Genomic DNA, 19,229 nt, shown 5'->3' on the forward strand with positions numbered 1-19,229 from the left:
TAGGAAGGAAAACTGGCTCAGTTTGCGCAAATTGCTAGTAAAATCAGTTTAATATTTTTAAAATATTCCTATTTCACCCACTTCGATAATTTATATAGTATTTGTTATATAAGTATATAATAATGTTAATTATATTTCTCCTTTCCGAAAATTGAGCACAGGATGAAGCCCATAGACACCACGTTTGCAAGGTATCACAATGGCAACAAGTTTGTGCGCGTGGGAATGGACTATATTTTTGACAAATCCAGCGTCACATAGTTCATCATCTAGCTCACGAGTCTAAGGGACCTGCGGTTATTTCACGAATTCGTTCTTGAGCTGAAGCAGCTCCGGCACGTGCAGCACAGATTCATCGTCCTACAACGTTTCAGTTTCAATTCAAAGTGCGTTTCCGAGCTATGGGATAACTAGGGCATTCTGCTTGCCAACCTCGGATTTGGTGTTATCAGTAAGCTGTTCGCCACGTATGCGGAGGACCTGAAACACGAGGTTCAGACTACCACCCAATTTTGCTATTACTCTTGCTTTCCTGCTCACGACTACGCTGCGAGAGATAGCCAGCTCACGCTGCACGAAATTTCTCCTTTGACCACTACTGTCAGCCTTACGCAGTACGCGCTAGGTTGTACAGATGTGTTAACACACTTTCTGCCACTGTCGCTCGCGTTGAGCGCCTGTGCGCTCTTCGCTCCATTTTTAATTGCTTTACAGTGGCACAACAGTCGGAATACGTTGGATAAATTGCGTGATTTGGATGATTAGAATAATCTGAATACTTCTGATAGTTAAAACAATGCCCAAACTATACAAAACTTGCGAAATGCACAAAACATCCAAAAGCTCCACGATATACTACTACACTCATCTAGGCTTTACAATGAGCCTAACTACCACTCCTACAGCCAGTTCACCCTATACTGTCTGGAAAATGCTCTCCACATTCCGCTCCATTTTTTCGACCATCTTGGTCCAATTGACGCTGGCGAACATTTTTCCTAGCCTTCCAATTCGACCTCCGATCCAGCACCTCCCCTCCCGCCTCTCCTACGCAAGCGCCTCTTCGCGCTATCATTCCTATTTAAAGCTGAGCATTTCGCGATATCCGCAGCGCTCCAGGACACCCAAAACGGCGTTTTGGCCGCACCCTCCAAATCAGGCAAAAGCACAGCGCTGCTTACGACATACTACTTCCTGAAGCTTAGTGGCATCGCGGTGCCGCTCTACATCAACGGCGATCCCCGGCGTGAAATTTCGAGCATTTCCGCGAATATCTGCCTGTTCCCGCTAAAGAAGTCCATGGACGTGCGGAACTGCAGGGAGAACATTTAGCACTTTATGCGCGAAACGAAGAGCTATTATATCACTTTGAAAAATTGCAAAGCACAGATTCGTGCCGCGATGCGCTAAAACAGCGCGAATCCGGTCACCGGCCACGAGATATTTTTTCTGCCATTCGCGAATAAGCATATTGTGAATGTGCAGGTTATATTTTAAAGTCTGCTGCGATAATGTGGGGTGCAGGAGGGTGGGAATGGTGGGAATAACGATAATAATGATAATAATGATAATAAATCAAAGACCCCGGAAATCGCATTTTAGTGTCTTCTAAACGACGATTTTGATCAATTTTAAGCCCTAGAAAACGTCACAATCGACGATTTCCGATCGCATCCTCCCAATAACTGCAATCCTCAAGATTTATGCTCCCCGCACGGCAGAAATTGCCAAAAATCGCTCTCCGAACAAGCACGGATCTGGCAAGGCTCTAAAACGTCCAAATCGGCAGCTTGCGTCCTATTATCCGACGAGGCGCTGCGCAGCGCCAAGCGCGATTTCCGGGAAACGGTGCATTTCGTCCACGGGCTAGTTGAGCAGTATTACACGCTCCTGGCGGCCTCCAAACAGAGCTTACTGTAATTTTCATCCGCACCGTGGCCTGGGCTGCTCGATTTGATCGTTTACCAGAGCCCGGCGATGGCGAATATTCGACGCCGGACGAGCGTTCAGGAGGCGTTCAGGAGGGCGTGCGGGCCGTTTCTGGACTCCAATGACGAAAAAACCGTCAAATCGTGCCTGTTCGGGTTCGTGCTCGCGCTGTTCAATCCGCGGAGCATCGAGTGCATTTTCTGGCGGAATCTGTCGTTGTCTGGTTTCGGATTTCTCGAGTTTTAGGGCGAAAGTTACATTTAGAGGATATATGGTGAGTATTTTGAGGGATAAAATGGACAATTTGGAGAGTTTTCAGGCGAAATGATTGAACAATTTCAGGTTAAGAGCATCTTCGCGGGCACGGATATGGTGATGTACGATTTTATTGCCGAAAATGAGTATACGAGGGGAATTCTGTTTTCTGAGATTTTTGAGCAATATACGCACGCAACACTATGTGGGTTGCCTTAGCTGCATCCGTCATTGGTCAAAAATCAGTATCTGGCGAATTCGTTATTGTCCTAGTCCGTTTCAGCTGGTAAGATATTGCTAAATTCTTAATTAAAGAAGTAAATTATGGATAGTTTGCTGCATTTTGATTTGTATGTTTTGTACATTTCTGTTCTGCCAGAGTATATTAAAAATAGTTAATTTTACTGTCCGCTAATATCTCCATAACTGTATATTTTGGACACCCGTGCTTCAGCGTAGTAGTTAAATTTTGAGAAGATTAAGTATTCATATAATTTAGTGAAATCTTACCAGGTGGAGAATAAAATGATATAATTTCAAAAATATGATAATTATTTTTAGAATTAGTTTAAAATAGTTGTGACTGAAGTATCAGACAATTAGGCTTGCAGTACAAAAAGAAATTATTATTTAGGCAATACTGAAATTATAAATCTAAAGATAATTTCGAGCTCATCTTCTGTTGTAAATATGCATGCTGTATTTTATTACAACTATTAAATTGTATAAAAATTTCTGACTTAGTTAGAATAGATATCATCAAATAGTTGCTTATAATAATAGCAGTATTAATTGCTTTATTATTATTTTAAAGAGTAAGAGATCTAAGAGATTAATTACTTGATATATTTTATACTATCAATAACTTCAAATATATAAACAAAAATTTTTGAATCATTATTTAAATTCTTTAAAGTTAGCCAATTAAAACTCTGCTATGCAACAACTGTTATATAGAATGTTAATATATAGCTATCTAATGATGAATTTTCGTTATTATTACATGGTGAAAAAGAATTGAGAGATGTTTAATTTCTGTTCTTATAGTAACCATTCGATGAGATTATATGTGATAAGTAATATGCTACAAATGCAATTATTTTATAATAGGCTATAAATACTTCTAAGCAAGCTTACGAGTTTTTTAAATTGTATATGAGTAATTATAAACTTAAACTCATTATAATTATAGTTACTGATATTGAGTAGCTCAATAATTTAGTACAGTTGAAAGAAAAACGATCAGATTTTATTATCACATTTCATGGTATTTAGTTTGAGTACATAAATAAGTATATTAATACGTATGATGACGTTAAATACTTATATTATGAATCTGGATCACATGACCATGTAGAACTTCTATAAAAATCATAAAACAAAACTATTGTACAAGTAGGTTAAAAGATCGGCACTGTTATTTATACTAACTTGCAGAAAACTGTTTAAATTAAATCATATTAGGAAATTAATTTAACATTTTTATTTTATATTAACTCTTACTTATAATTTAATTTGGCTAATATTTCAGATAAAAATAGCGAATTTATTACACCAATAGTTAGTTCTTAGTAACTGTAAATAACGGAGTAAGGAAAACTTTAGTCAAATTAAAAATATATTAATTTTTAGTTTAAGAACATAAATTATAATTTATACTTTGATTTAGCAATATATTAAAAATAGGTCTACTTAGATGTAAAATCGTAATATTTATTTTTCAAAGCTAACGACAATGAAAATATTGATAAGTATTTAACCACATTATTTGATTATTCTTTTGTGAAAAAACCTAACTATTATAATCTTAAACTGAAATAACAACTGGAAAATAAATTAATAAAAATATTTGATACTAATGTAAAGTTAATATAAACAAAAGAAAATCTAGCGACTATAGATTTCAGTTATTTTTTGTCTTCTATATTTAGGGTATTCGATCATCACTGTTTATACATTGAATGTGCTACTATTATCGATGTTAAATATTTTCAGCTTTTTTGTTCTAAGTTTGATTATCAAATTTAGATAGCACAAGATATATATATTAAAATTACTAACTATAGTGTAACAATAATTGAAAAATTTATTGATTTTGGTATAATTTTAATGAATTTTTAAGATCACAGCAATAATCAATTTAAGTGTATTTCAAAAGATAACTACTTTATAACTTTTCCATTCTATTTCTAAAATATGTAATAGCTATTATGTTTGAATCATTTTGAAATTACTATCTCTGAATCATGTTATGAAGACTATAGCTTTACACTTCTGAATTAAAATAAAACTAGTTCAGCTTCATGGTAGAAATTTGAATTTCATTGTTATTTTTATACTTTACAGGCAAGTTTATTATAATTGCACAAAGATAATAAATTAAAATATATTTACTAACATTAAAACTCACCACTTAAAATATGTTTAGACGATCTATTAGAGGAAATTTTTACTTGCAATAGTATAGTATATAAAATTTAAGATGATGTTATTTAGTTAGTTAATCTTAATCCGTAAATTGGTAAACTTATAAACATTAATTCCAATATTATTCATTCGTTTTCTAAAAGCGAAAAAATATATTTAAATTTACTGAAAAATTCTAAATTCAACAGTTTACCTCAAAAAGACGTATAATTTTTATTATTTTTATCTATTAGAGAATAGTTTATAGAAATTAAGAAACTTTTATTAAAAACACCAAATTTTTTAAACAAATCAAAGTTTACATATCGCTTTTACTATACTGGCACATTTTAAAACATTGACCAATAAGTATATTTTGGACTAAACGAGCAATTTATAATTTCTTACGATATAAGTAGCGCTAATCTATTAACATTGTTTAGTACCTTGAAAGCAGTTGCTCTTACTATTGAATGTTATGTGGATAGAAAAATAACTGTAGAATTTGTGAAAATGTGTTTTTTCAAGTGAGTTGCTTTACATAGATTTAGTATATAAAAACTTAAAAGTATGTTTGTTGATACTATAGTATGATTTTTAACTTACTGCTGATAACTATTTTTCATTTGTCTTAATAAACAATTAATACCGATAACTCTACTGCGTTACTTATATTAGTACCTTCCTTTTAAGTAATATTCTTTAACCAATATTTATTATTTCTAATACACTCTTTCATAGTACAAAAATCTATTTATAAGTCTTTCGCTACTAGTTACACCAATAGAAACAAACAAATATTACGCACTATACGGCGCACTCAATGCCACATTCTAATATTTTTATATTATATATCATATTATATTAATATTACATAATCGTTCCGCGTAATTTAAATGCACCCATTGCAAACCCATTTACACCTATTTTCGGACCCGTACGCGTACTCAGGCCCCTACAAAGGCTAGTTTCCACATGGCTATGGTACACATCAGTAAAATGATGAAATCTACACAGGGGCTCTTTAACAGGGTCTGCGGCACGGATACGGGCAGCTAGCAGCGCCAGCATATACGTACTAGGGAGCGTTTCGCGCTAACGCACCTATCGGCGAAGGGAAGCTGCTGACAGCAGATGCGGAAATTCGCGCAAATTTCGACCGTGACTTCACGGCAGCAGATGCTGTGCTACGTTTCCGGAGCGGCGAAAATTTCATCGGTGATACAACAGGCGGCCGCGTCGGCAAATCAGGGAAATACCAGGGTTTCGGCGAGTTCTATGACGGCGACTTCGCGTGCGGCCAGTTTTGCGGTCGTGGAACGCTAATCTGCGACCAGTTCTCGTACGAGGGGGATTTTCTTAACGGTCTGCGGCATGGGAGTGGAAAGTTGAATTGTAATTCCAAAAATTTGACGTACGTCGGGAGCTTCAGAAACGACTAAAAGTGCGGTTTTGGGGTTGAGAAATGCCCAGAATTCGAGTTTCGTGGCGAGTTTCGCAGTGGCCAGATGCTTTCTGGGACAGTTATGTACCAGGATGGCAGCACGTATGAAGGTGCATTTTTGGACGGTTTGCGCTGTGGGCCGGGCGTGATCCGAACGAGCTAAAATGTCCGTCTTGAGGGTGAGTTCTAAAAGGACGAAATCATTTCTGGGGAGGTAACTTGTGCACAGTATTCTTATCGGGGCGCATTGCGCGATTTCTAGATGAATGGTCAGGGTGTGTATAAGCGAAATAGTGAAATCTTCACTGGGAGCTTTAAAAATGATGAAATTGTATCAGGAACATACCGAAACACTAAGGAAAACACGTTCTATACCGGTTAATTTCGCAATTTTCGCTTTAGCGGCAAGGGCGTTCTCCAGACGTTAAAGGGGACACTCACTGGCACATTTTCAGATAACAAAGCCCAGGGATTCTGCAAATTTAGCTCGTAGGACCAGAAAATTAGGTTCTAGGGGCATTATAGGGGCGGAAAGCGCAACGGTGAGGGCTTTCTGGAACAGCCAGGCTACAGCTACACGGGACAGTGGAAAGATGATTTCTAGAATGGTTACGGTGTGGAAACTAAGACTGGAGGGAACGTATTCCAGGGCCAATTCGAGCATGGAGACCGCGTATATGGTGTCGGAAAGAAAGAGGTTATTGACATCAGTCCAGATCGTATTTTCAGTCAGGAATCGAGGCCGCAGAAGGCAAGTTTTCGCAAAATGAGCTCTTCACGAGACGTTTCGAATTTATCAGTAAATACGAATTGCAATTCAATTTTTCACTCCGTAAATAATTTGTCCCAATGCTCACGTTTTCGCTCTAAAGTTCAGCCCAGCAACCTGGCGCTGATGCCGCAGTAGAGTGTCTGCCCGGGCATTTCGGAGGTGAAATAAACGGCAAAGCGGTGGCGTCGGCAGTGATATTTTCCTCACTCAAAAGCGGCCTCCCAGTCTACTGTCCCTTCGCAAATTGCGTCCTTGAAGAGCGTGCGAATTCGCAAAAACGCCTTTCCGATAATATGTTAGTCGACTAAAACATAGCAAGTTTAACTGTAGAAAAAAGAATGGAAAGGAATTGAAAGTGGAGTGAAAAGTGATGTTATTATATTCTCTATAGAAGAAAACGGTGTGGAAAACTGAAAGGAAATTGCTGGAGTAACTGACGAAATACTGAGCTTTACACCATGTGCAAGATCTAGAAACTGCTATAGTTAAGGGAATTAAGCGAAGTGTATGTCGATAATGTTAGATTTAAGGACTAGTTGGTCGGTTTCGATGCCATTTGACTTGATAAAAGTAGATAATTGACCAAAAGCAGACGCCCTGATCAATATTTTCGGTGCAGTAGTAATAAAAATCTTTAAAGTCTTCTGGGAAGCCGATGAAGGTGGACGCTACGATTTTGCAGATTTTAGCATTTTAGAAAAATAAAAATTCTATTAACTATATAATAAACTGTGATAAAATAAAGGTATAAATACATATTTAAATAATAATATGATATTATATATAATATTTTTGTTTTTAAATCCATTCCCTAATACTTAAGAAATGTCTGAAGAAGGACCATCCAAGTCAGCATTGAAAAAAGCATAGAAAGACGCTGAGAAGGCAGCAAGAAAGGCAGAAAATGCGGTAAAATAAGCAGCACAGGTCTACTAGGCACCAGTTTTAACTATTGATCAGCTCCAAACTTCCACATTTGGTGATCTTCCTCTGCACCAATCCAACTACCAACTGGACAAACTTTCGCCATTCCCATCTGAAGCTACTGCTGAGCCCATCTCTTTTCGTGCATATCTTTAAAACTCGCGTGGTACTGGTAAAACATTTTTTGCGGTGTTGCGTTAACAGTCATAAACCATTTAAGCCGTTGTATTTGAAGATAAAGATCTTATAAAATATGCTAGCTCTCTATCTAAAGAGTCATATGTCCATGTTACTGGAGTTATAAAATAAGTAGAGCAGCCTATCACATCTTGTACTATTCAGAATTTAGAGGTATAGATTACTAAGATATTTGCTTTGAGTAGAGCACAGGTACTTCCTTTGCAAATTGAGGACGCTTAGAGACCTGACAGTTAATTAAATGAGAATCCAGCTCTTGTTCGTGTTGGTCGTGATACATTATTTGACAACAGAGTTATCGATTTAAGGACTACAACGAACAATTCTATATTTAAAATTAGAGCTAAAATATAGTAAGAGTTCACTAAGTTCATGGTAAGCCGCGATTTTTTGCAGATCACTACACCAAAAATCATTCCTGGAGCCAGCGAAGGTGGCGCTAGTGTGTTCAATGTATCATACTTTAAAAATGAAGCCTGCTTAGCATAGAGCCCTCAGTTGTACAAACAAATGGCTATAAGTGGTGGCTTTTAAAAGGTGTTTGAGGTAGGTCCAGTGTTTAGGGCCGAAAGTTCTCATACCCATCGTCATTTGTGTGAATTTACTGGATTGGATCTTGAAATGGAAATTTAAGATAACTATAGAGAAGTTTTAGTCTTTTTAGATAGTTTGATGAAGAGCATCTTCAAGAATGTACTTCATGATTGTGAAAGTGAAATTGAAACAGTTAGAAAGTAATTTGATATGTAAATGCCTGAAAAACTCGTTTGGACAGAAACTCCAGTCATTATTGACTTCAGAGAAGGTGTAAAAATGCTTAGAGAATCTGGATTTGAATAAGGCGATTTAGATGACTTAAGTACCGAGACCGAGCGTTAGTTAGGCAAACTTGTAAGAGAAAAATATGGAACCGACTTCTATATCTTAGACAAGTTCCCGATGAGTATCAGACCATTCTATACCATGCCAGATAGCTAGGATGAAAATTATAGTAACAGCTATGACATGTTCATTAGAGGCTAAGAAATTTGCTCAGGAGCTCAGAGAATTCATAATGCTGAATTCTTGCTTGAGCAGTTAAGCAAAAAGCAGATTCCTATTGAGCCCTTAGCCAGCTATATTAACGCTTTCAAGTACGGCTGCCCTCCTCATGGTGGCGCCGGCCTAGGCCTTGAAAGAATTATTATGTTGATGCTGGGCATCCAAGATTGCAGATAGTGCTGCCTCTTCCCAAGAACCCCAGAAAGGCTCACCCCCTGAAGTGATAATTTTCACTGTATTTTATCTGCCGTTGTAGCCAGAATTCTGCAATGCAAACCGCGTGAATTTGCATCCACTAGCTCATCTCGCGGGCCCTGACCTTAGAAAATTTTGGCGCATTCAGGACAGTGCTGCTGGCTTCGCACCCATTCCGCCAAATTTTTGTCCGGAAAAACTCCGGGAAATACCGCCCCGTCGAGCCGGCCGTTTCTGAAATTTGAAAACTGCCAGTAGCGCAAATCCATCAAAACGTCACTCCCAGCTGCTCACGAAATAGGTGTGCAAAACGTCGTGCACGCTGTCGCCCATTTCGGCATACACAGCCTGCACGCCCTCGTTCTCGCAGCAGCTCTTCCACGCCTGCTAGCTGTCCTTCAGCTCCAACCCCTCCTTTCGCTTCTCGACCAGCTCCTTTTTCAGCTGCTTTGGCTGGCCGCCCCCGCCAATGCAGCCTCCTGGGCACACCATGACCTCCACGGCGTCGCACGGGACCTCCTGCGCGAGCCCCACGACCTTGTGCGCAGCGAGGCCGCCCTGCGCCACAAGCACTCTGTAGGTCTGGTCGGCAGTGAAGGAAATGAGGCTAATTCGGCTTTTAGAGGGAATATCCTCAAAAACGACCTCTGAGGTGATTTCTGAGGGCGCGGTGTTCGTCGTGTGGAAAATGTACCTCGCGACAGCCTCTGTGACGCCTGCAGACTTCCCGTAAATGTACGCAGAGCCGGAAAATCGGTTGTACGGGGCCGAATACTGCGCGGATTCGTCATTTTCGAGCTCGGCCTCCCGCGCGACGCTGAACTTTTGGCCCTTGAAAAGCGTCATCATTTCGCGCGTAGTGAGCGACAAATCGCAGTCCTGGACGCCGTCGGTCGCCAGCTGCGGCCTCGCCGCCTCGAATTTCTTCGCTGTGCAGGGCATGAAACCGGCCACGAACAGCTCTCCGGGCCGCTTCCCGAGCGACTTCGCAAACTGCTTCTTGATGACGCTGCAGATCATCCCATGAGGGCTCCTGGCGGTCGAAAGGCGCGGAATCAGCTCCGGGTACTGCCGCTCCACGAGGTTCACCCAGGCCGGGCAGCAGCTCGTGAAACAGGGCCCGGTGCCGGCTGCCTTGTGCTTCAGGATCTCCTGCGCGTCCTCGCGAGTGGTCATGTCCGCTCCGAACATGTTGTCGAAGACGTAGTCGAAACCGAGGTTTTTGAGCGCCTGGACCATCTGCCGTTCGGCCGAGGAGCCCACGGGCATCCCCATTCCTTCAGCGATTCCTACGCGTGTGGAAGGGGCGATAACGGCGATTTTGACAATTTCCGCGCACTGGAGCTTCTCGGACAGCTCCTGGACGTTGTCGCGCGGCTGCAGGGCACCTGTGGGGCAGATTTGCACGCACGCGCCGCAGCCCACGCAATCAGTGCATTCGAGTGTAAAGCGTGTTTCATCCTTCAGGACGTCGCCCCTGGAGTTGACGAAGGGATACACCTTCACAGACGATTTTTGGAAGATGTTGAAATTTTGGTGATCTGAGCAGGTTTTCGCGCACATTTAGCAGCCCACACACTTAGCGTAGTTGAGCTGTATGGCGGTGTTCTGGTCAAGCGGCTTGTCAGCAGTATCGATTGAGCTCTGTGGTGTGAGCACGTAGGAGGAAATTTAGTCGGCATGCTGTACATGCTTTAATTCTGGTTCTGGGATCTTTTCGGGTTCGGGTTCTGGGAAGTTGATGAGTTGGCCCTGTACTACCTGCCAGCGGAGGTTTTTCATTTTTGCGGAAATGAAGTAAATATTATTATATTCTGATATAATTTTTGCTATTTCTGCAAAAACAATGTCAGTGCAAGTTACTGTGATTATTTGGGTTTGGTGAGAGGTTAAAATGATAGACTTAACTAAATAAATAGTAGAAAATGCATTAATTTACGTTTACATAATTGTAATTTAATCTATCACTTAGTTTCAAGTAAAATTGGATCTCCATTACACTCTTCTATAATGCCTTCTTCATCTTAGTTTTATTTTCTGTTTCTCCAGATAATATAAATTATTAGCAGTATAAGAAGCAATAAGAATAACAACGACCCTATCACAATTCCAGTGATTTCCCCACCTGATATGATAGAGTTTGCCTCATCCTTTTGTCCAGGAACGAATGGATCGTTTGGATCCTGATTAAGATCAGGAAGGTTAGTACTTAACGTACAAAGTGATCCAATCTGCGTATAATTTGCATCACAAATTAAACATTTTTAATCAGTATCTTTTATATATCCTTTAAGACATGTACCACAGTCATTGCTTAAATTATCACAAGTTTCACAATTTAAGCCACCACCACAATTACAAGGAGTGGTAATATTTAATTAGCATGCCGTTGCGGCACCGTCTTTGCAATGAAAACCTTTTTCTAATGCAGAATCGCATTAATTAGTACACGTACCATTAGTATTTAATATTTTTCCAACAGGACAACTGACACAGAAAGTCGCAGACGCACATACTGTGCATCCATCCTAACATGGGGTACACATCTTTTTACCAGTATCACAGTATTGTCCTTCCTTACAGTGCGAGTTGACTCGGCACTCTGTCATTATATAAAATATAATCGTAACTGTATTAATGTAAACCAAATTTATGCACAGAATTAGTTTTATTAGTTTTTCTATTTTACATAATAATATTTAGTGCTGAAATAAAGTGAATAAAAGTTATAGTTGATTGATTTAAAATTTTGCTTAGTTTATGTGGTTCATCTTATTATAGATATTAATTATTATTTGATTTTCCAAATTTAGTTTAAGATATTATCCATTTTAATTGATAATTATTATAAAATATAAGTTAGTTTATAAATAATTTAGTTTAATATTAATTTCATAATAAAATTGATTACTATTCAATTATTACCACAAATTAATTTATTTCTTGAACGAATTAAGTAGCTGTTATTATCAAGAGAGATTAATTTTTGATTATATATACAAGTTAAAAGTAACCTTATAATATAAAATTAAGATAAATATAGTCAGTAAGATGATATGGCAGAATTGTAGTTGATAAATATTTTTTAATTATTACGCATTTGCTAATAAAAATTGTGTTATTTTCTGAATATTTATTAAATAATATTGATTGATAATTATATTGGTTTTCCAATAGAAATTAATCTTACTTCAACTCTAAAAGCAAAGTTATCATATTAAAAATTATTAATAGAAAACACAACACCACATTATATAATAAGAGACTAGTAATTATACGGTTATATGAACACTTATATTTATTGTTAGTATTATGCTTTTGCTGAACATGATGGCTTATTTACTGGTAATTTCATTTGGTACTTAAATTTTATCATAATCCGTATAAAAAAATATACTATTAATTAAAAGTTAGAATCTATAAAGATAAAATATACGTTAGATAACTATTTATACAATTAAATATTGTTTGTCTAAAACTGTATATATTATCACACAACATACTATTTAAAGATGAGTGATACTATATAATATTATTGAAAATTAAGTATTTAACAAGTTACATCAAAATAGATGAATCTTTAGTGTAAATAAGTAATAAGAACTAACAATTTCAATATATAATTTTCTTCTCGTCATTTTGGATGTTGTATTTAAGTATCGATAATAATATACATTACAATCTAAGAAAATGATAGTTATTATAGGTTCGTAGATAAACCTTTGAAAATGCTTATGATGCTAGCTCTTCCAGATCTAGTAGTATTTAATACCACATATAGCTTTGATACAACTAATTTTGACTAAGTATTTATCCTATCTGACAAATGTAACTTTCTATTTCCAGCTAACAAAGAAAAAATAAAAACATGCACCCTAGATAATATTCTACACACTGCCAAATAATTGGGATTATAAAACCTTAAATGGGTAGTGTATACAGAGGAAAATTTATTACGCAGACAACTTATTCACTAAAGTTTTAACGATCTTTCTAGCATTTTCAGTACAAAAATTAAATAATATTAGTGAATTATTGTAGAATCACTAACATAAATGCCTTATTTTCGCAATAATATCATCATTTGAAAATAGTATAACTGGTGCAATACTCATAACCCCCATCACTGAAGATACTTTTTCACAAAACTATTAGATTTATTAGTATGAGTCACTTACTTTTTAAAAAATAAACTTTGGTGTGCCTGTTATCGAAATTCTTTGAAGAAATGATTCCCTTTATTCCTTTTTAAGTTCTAATTTGTAAAACTGAGAATATATTTTTGTAAAAAGTTGATCAAAAAATCTTATTGTCATATGTGGAATATTATTATTAAAGACAGTAAATATGTAATAAATTTTTTTCTGCGATTAGTACTGTGTTTTAGATTTATTTAACATTTTAATTTAATAAAATATTATTATCTGCAATAAATTACGATATATCAACAAAATCAATACTATCTACACTTTTAAAATGAAGTAGAAGTTCTTGATATCGTTGTGAAAGAAACGGCTCAGGATATAAAGATATTACTACCGATCTCATTTTTATTTTATTTATATAATATTTTAACATTATATTATTTATTATTAGAACAAGATTTTAAGTTATTCATATTGAGAAGTAATATATCTTTATATAATTTCTTATAATTAGTACTAATTCTTACAAAATATGTTTTTCAGCTCATAATATTTTAATAGTTATTATATAAAATATTTACATTTATTAACCGCTCCATTTTGATACATCATGTCATCAACAGTGACTAACCCTACTGTCTTAGATTTTTTTAAGCAATTTACTGCCTATCATATTATGCCAACATCAGCTAGAACACTTGCAATTGACTCGGATACTACTCTTTATAAAGCCTTTCGTATAATGAATGATAATTTGGTATCCTCATCTTTTGTATGGGACAGATCTTCTGAGCTATACACAGGAGTATTAACATCGACGGATATCATGAAAGCTTGTATCACATTTTATCATGCATTCTAATCTTCTGAATCTAAAAATGATATTACTAAGTTTGGGCTGGGAGATAACCCATCATTGGCTGAAATTCTCTCGCACGTCTCGATTTCTTCTGTTAAAACTAAGTAATAATTATGTTATGCATAGACTACAACTACACTTTTAGCCTCTATTAATCAAATGATGGAGAATAACGTACATAGACTCCCAATAATTGATAATGATGGTTCAATTATAGCAACTTTAACTTATCGCTCAATTTGTAGATTTTTAGTTTCTAAATTCAGATTTGAGTCGAATATTCTTTCTAAACCTATTATTGAAACTCGGGCGGTTTCTCGCTTAATTATAACAATACCCTCCAGCTATACTGTATTAGAAGCGACTTAAGTGTTAGTTAAACATTCATTATCCGTTGTTCCTGTCCTTAATGAAAATAATGAAATTTTAGACGTTTTCTCTAAATATGATTTCTCCAATATGGCTACAACAGCATTAAACATGCAGACGAAAATCACTGAAATTATAGCCTCTAGACCGCCGTAAATGGAGGGTTTAGTCACAGCAAGTACCTCCAGCACAGTAGGGAGTATATTGCGTATGATTGCGGATAAAAATTTACATAGAGTGATCTTAGTAGATGATGAATAACCTGGTATCCCAGTGGCCGTTGTTTCGCTCAGGCACGTATTGAAGTTCCTGTGTGTAACTGACGTTTATGCCGAAACTGAAACTAGGAGCAGAGCCGGAAGCTTGGAGCACGAAATTCAGTTAGAAGACGACTCGAATGAACACTGGCACGTGTTTAGTGGTTAGTAGTGATGTTAATTTCTCAAAGTTTATTGGCATTAATATCGATATTGCTTTGCAGTATAGATGTCAAATATGTTTTTCATTATAAATATTTCTGCCTCTTTACCAATCCCTTAAGTATAAATTACCAAAATCAAATTTGCTACCTTCCAGCACACACAATTTATAGCATTTTTAACATAAGTAACGTAAACTCATTTCAGTCACGTTAATTATCAATCATTGCAATATTCTCTCGCTAAAGCATATTAACTTCATCAAATCTTAGATAACCTATTCCCACTTGGTTTTAAATTTATTTAACCAAAATTACTATTACTCACCCCTTTAACCATAAAATAATTTTTTTGTATTATTATGATATTTGAGATTTACATTTGTAAAAGGTTATTCAGATAAGCATAAATATAAGTGTTTCATAAAACTTTAGCCTAAACTAGCTTTAAACTTCTAAATACTAATAATTATTAGGTAAATATACTCACTAAAAATCATATTTAACTTTATAGACTGTTCTCATCTTCACTGAATATTTAGTTAATAAATTCTTAAAATTCTTCCTTATAATCTTTTTGACTCCAGTCAGATAGGTCTAATTATACTGAATCCGATGCAAAACTATGATATATATTTTTTAATGGAGATAATGAAATATTAGTAATTGGAGTAGCAAAAGCCTTTGATTTAGGTAATATTTAGGAATAGTTTTGTTTTTTCTATGTTTTTTTCTCAATCTTTTTCATTTGAGGAAGGGAATCCAGTATTGATATATTATGCAGTACTTAGTATTCTATTTTTATCTAAATAAAACCCTAAACATATTTATATATGTGTATATACAGACTATGATTACTAGTTATATTAAACTGTATTATTAAAATGTAATACTAATAATTGGAATAGTTCCATATAAATATCTAGTGAGTTCTATAAAAAAGTAAACAAACTTAAAATTTATATCAGCACATCTTATGATTAATTGATCAGTATACTTTTTTAAAGCGACAAATCAAGTCCTTTAATTACGAGTAATAGCTTTTATAAATGTACAATTCTGAGATAGAATAGTTATCATCAATAATATTATTGAATTTTGTCATAAGTAAGGTTCATCTAATCATGCATTCCAAATTTATAGCTTAATTGCTGCTGAAAGTGGTCATACTACGTTTTGAAACACAGTTTGCATCATCAAGACAATAAATTTTGTATTTAACTCAGGTAGTTAATCTGGCATGTTGTATAAAAACTTCATTATAGAAAATTTCACATTTTTGTATTTAAAAATTAATAAAATTAGTATACAGATAAATTTAAAGCGTAAGTAAAGTCATATTGATTATTAGCTCACTGAAAATAGTCTTTTAAATTATTAAATCATTATTGATAGGTTTTAGAAAAATTTAATGCTAATCTTATTTTATTAGTGAATGCTCTAAGCCTTTCGCAGTACTAAGTGGTTTATATTAAGCTAAGATACAATTTAAGAGAATATAAAGTCTATTATACTTTAGGATCTAAAGTTATAATTACTCTGTTGACAATTTAGCTGCTGCTATCATTTTATCATATAATAACTGTTAAATAACATTAGACTTGCCTATAAGTTACTGAATCACACAGATAATTACATTATCTAGTGTTTATTTTTATAAGCTTCTGCTTATTCTGCTAAAAATATAGTATTTATTACAAATTAAATTCTATCATTTTTTAAGTAATTAATATTAAAAAACTAGATTAATCTGATATAAATTATAAGTATAATAGTACTTTTGGTTATGACTTTAATTAATTTGTACAAAATTTATATCTGATGCATTAAAATTCCCAGTATTTATTACAATATGTTCATTCAGATTTTACTTTTCCATTATTAGGCTCTGCTTAACTTAGATATAAAACCTTATAAATAAAAGGTGATAAGTGTAAAGTATAAACTATTTATGGAATACTGGAATATATGATAAAATTTTTATTATTGATTGTAGTATAATTATGCTCAAAGTGTGTTCAATTGTAATTTTGTATAAATTTTATTGAGGTAACCAGTATCAGTTTATGAAGATGGCATTTTATTATTTTGATATCAGTTATTTTTGTTTTTATATTAAAAGTATATAGCGGTAATTTCTATAAGTTGTAATTTCCTAAAATACTTCATATATTTAGTATTAGGATAATTTTATAATTTTGAGTACATATAATTTTTATTAACTTATATTATCTATTTTTATACGAAATTCAAAGTTTGAAATATATTAATCTATAATAGAATAAAACAAATATTATTTATTTCTCATTTCACTAATATTAATAACTTATTTTAGCTATAATTGTGGTAGATTTGCATATGTATAATAAATAAAGTAATTTTGAATTTCTATAAAATATTTTAAGTATATAAATTGCTATATTTTTCTGATATTAATATATTTAATTAGTCATCGCCAATATAAAGTGGGAAATGATAAAAATAGTAAAGTCAATATACAAATGTAACCGTTTTCCGATCGAAATTTATTGGGAAAAGTTAAGGTAATAAATACAAAAGGATTATAATTTCATAAATTTGAATATAAAAACCATAGATATCCGTTTGGAATCTTATTATATTGTATAAAGTATGTGATTTATTTCCATTGTTCTTAAATGAACATATAATCTAAAGTGCAAAAAGTACTAATTCCTGATTCTGTAGATCCTAAAAATTTAATATAATAGTTAGAAAAACTTTAAAGTATTTCAGTAGTACTATCTTTTAGTTTTAATATAGATTAAAATCATGTTACCATAGTCAATAATTTTTACGACTAGACGCTTCTAGATTATAAAGAATAAAATTAAATATTTGTTCTATTAGAAGCTATACTAATATTTATCAAATGCACACTGGCGGGATATCAAATAGCTTAAGCTGGACTATTTTTTGGAGGATATGATCTAGATGACTTTATTATTAGATAAGAAAATGAAAAAATTTAAATCCAAATTAAGATTAATATAGAAAGAATGATAAAAGTGCTATCTAGAAATAAAATTTATACACATTGGGATCCTCCTGAACTGTTATTAGGATTTATTACAGAGAAAGCAGATTTTTGGTCATTAGCAAGTATATTTAGTAGATTACTAGCCACAGATTATAAATTACAAGACTTAAAAACTTAGAAAATGACTCAAATATAATTTCTTTAATCATTATCTATATAGAATGTATTGATTGTAAATACTATGCTAAAGGCCTTTGAACCCAATCCAAATTTAAGGTTAGGTTATAAAGAGTTCTTAGAAATCAATGAAAAACATATGACACCAATGATAAAATTCTTCAACAATCTTCCAAGTTCGCATAGTTCAAGTATGGAAGAATATTTTGAAGAAAGAGGTTTCAATAACTACTAATTGATAGGGAAAGGATCTTATGGTACAATATATAAAATAGTAGATAAAAATGGACGAGTTTATGTAGTTAAGGGTATTTTGGTAAAAAATTAAAACTAAATGAATATTGCATATTCAGAGGTTTTTTGTTTGTTTGGGTTTGCAGCAACATTAAACATAATAACGATTCAAGATGTGTAAAAACTTTAAATTGGTGATTTGACATATGTAATTCTAAGGTAAGATCATGCATACTATGGTGATTTTAGATAATTTATGAAACATTTTTAGTCTTAACTAAGTCCAAATTAGGTGTTACGATTTTTTTATAGCATATCAAAGGCGTTGTACAATTTAAAAGTGAAAGGGATCGTCCATAGAGATGTAAAACCAGATAATATATTAGTTAATGCTGATTTTAGGGCCTTACTAGGAGACTTTGGTAGTAATGAAATTGTTATCAATGGTACAGTGTCCTAGAAATTTGTAGGCACTATAGGATATATTGCTCCGGAAGTAATAAACAGCGGCAAAATATCGTTCCCTATTGATGTTTGGGCTATGGGCATAATGTTAAGAGAATATGTGAAAGACTGTCCAATAATAAATGAATGTCTAATTGAAGACCCTTAAAAGCGAATAACTATCGAGCGGCTAACATACTATCTCAGTCGCTACCAAAACGTAGAAATTGATGTAGACGACACAGAAGCGCGTGAACAGATTGAAAGTGGAACATCATCAGAAGTAAATTCTAATACACTGCAAAACAGCTACATTGATATTCAGTCTGGATTTAGCTTTTGTAATATAGCAAGCCTAAAATGGTGATAAGCAGTAATTGATTCATTTTAGTTTTAAATTCTATATTATAATCTATAATAA

General features: G+C 34.2%; 9 protein-coding genes across 9 annotated transcripts; 6 read left to right on the plus strand and 3 right to left on the minus strand. All coding sequences in view use genetic code 6, as the record gives it.

Annotated features, from left to right (window-relative positions):
* Positions 1 to 162: 162 nt before the first annotated feature.
* SS50377_27878 (uncharacterized protein) lies at positions 163 to 5,121 on the plus strand (the record flags this gene model as incomplete). The annotated part of the gene is made up of 1 exon (XM_067911657.1): positions 163 to 5,121. One exon carries the CDS (start codon positions 163 to 165, stop codon positions 5,119 to 5,121), a length of 4,959 nt encoding a protein of 1,652 aa, XP_067760679.1.
* Positions 5,122 to 5,486: 365 nt separating this feature from the next.
* On the plus strand, positions 5,487 to 7,001 carry SS50377_27879 (putative Phosphatidylinositol-4-phosphate 5-kinase; the record flags this gene model as incomplete). Its single annotated transcript, XM_067911658.1, has 1 exon — positions 5,487 to 7,001. One exon carries the CDS (start codon positions 5,487 to 5,489, stop codon positions 6,999 to 7,001), a length of 1,515 nt encoding a protein of 504 aa, XP_067760680.1.
* Positions 7,002 to 7,009: 8 nt separating this feature from the next.
* SS50377_27880 (uncharacterized protein) lies at positions 7,010 to 7,498 on the minus strand (the record flags this gene model as incomplete). The annotated part of the gene is made up of 1 exon (XM_067911659.1): positions 7,010 to 7,498. The coding sequence occupies one exon, from the start codon at positions 7,496 to 7,498 to the stop codon at positions 7,010 to 7,012; it is 489 nt and encodes a 162-aa protein (XP_067760681.1).
* Positions 7,499 to 7,631: 133 nt separating this feature from the next.
* Positions 7,632 to 9,188, plus strand: SS50377_27881 (Aspartyl-tRNA synthetase; the record flags this gene model as incomplete). The annotated part of the gene is made up of 1 exon (XM_067911660.1): positions 7,632 to 9,188. The coding sequence occupies one exon, from the start codon at positions 7,632 to 7,634 to the stop codon at positions 9,186 to 9,188; it is 1,557 nt and encodes a 518-aa protein (XP_067760682.1).
* Positions 9,189 to 9,440: 252 nt separating this feature from the next.
* SS50377_27882 (FeFe-hydrogenase 2) lies at positions 9,441 to 10,946 on the minus strand (the record flags this gene model as incomplete). Its single annotated transcript, XM_067911661.1, has 1 exon — positions 9,441 to 10,946. The coding sequence occupies one exon, from the start codon at positions 10,944 to 10,946 to the stop codon at positions 9,441 to 9,443; it is 1,506 nt and encodes a 501-aa protein (XP_067760683.1).
* A 182-nt stretch (positions 10,947 to 11,128) lies between these two features.
* On the minus strand, positions 11,129 to 11,773 carry SS50377_27883 (Cysteine-rich membrane protein 2; the record flags this gene model as incomplete). Its single annotated transcript, XM_067911662.1, has 1 exon — positions 11,129 to 11,773. One exon carries the CDS (start codon positions 11,771 to 11,773, stop codon positions 11,129 to 11,131), a length of 645 nt encoding a protein of 214 aa, XP_067760684.1.
* A 963-nt stretch (positions 11,774 to 12,736) lies between these two features.
* SS50377_27884 (uncharacterized protein) lies at positions 12,737 to 13,195 on the plus strand (the record flags this gene model as incomplete). Its single annotated transcript, XM_067911663.1, has 1 exon — positions 12,737 to 13,195. The coding sequence occupies one exon, from the start codon at positions 12,737 to 12,739 to the stop codon at positions 13,193 to 13,195; it is 459 nt and encodes a 152-aa protein (XP_067760685.1).
* A 724-nt stretch (positions 13,196 to 13,919) lies between these two features.
* On the plus strand, positions 13,920 to 14,969 carry SS50377_27885 (5'-AMP-activated protein kinase, gamma-1 subunit; the record flags this gene model as incomplete). The annotated part of the gene is made up of 1 exon (XM_067911664.1): positions 13,920 to 14,969. The coding sequence occupies one exon, from the start codon at positions 13,920 to 13,922 to the stop codon at positions 14,967 to 14,969; it is 1,050 nt and encodes a 349-aa protein (XP_067760686.1).
* A 2,643-nt stretch (positions 14,970 to 17,612) lies between these two features.
* SS50377_27886 (Kinase) lies at positions 17,613 to 19,175 on the plus strand (the record flags this gene model as incomplete). The annotated part of the gene is made up of 1 exon (XM_067911665.1): positions 17,613 to 19,175. One exon carries the CDS (start codon positions 17,613 to 17,615, stop codon positions 19,173 to 19,175), a length of 1,563 nt encoding a protein of 520 aa, XP_067760687.1.
* Positions 19,176 to 19,229: the final 54 nt, after the last annotated feature.

Source organism: Spironucleus salmonicida, chromosome 8 (genome assembly GCF_000497125.1).
Source record: "Spironucleus salmonicida strain ATCC 50377 chromosome 8, whole genome shotgun sequence".
Classification (NCBI taxonomy): Eukaryota; Fornicata; order Diplomonadida; family Hexamitidae; genus Spironucleus; species Spironucleus salmonicida.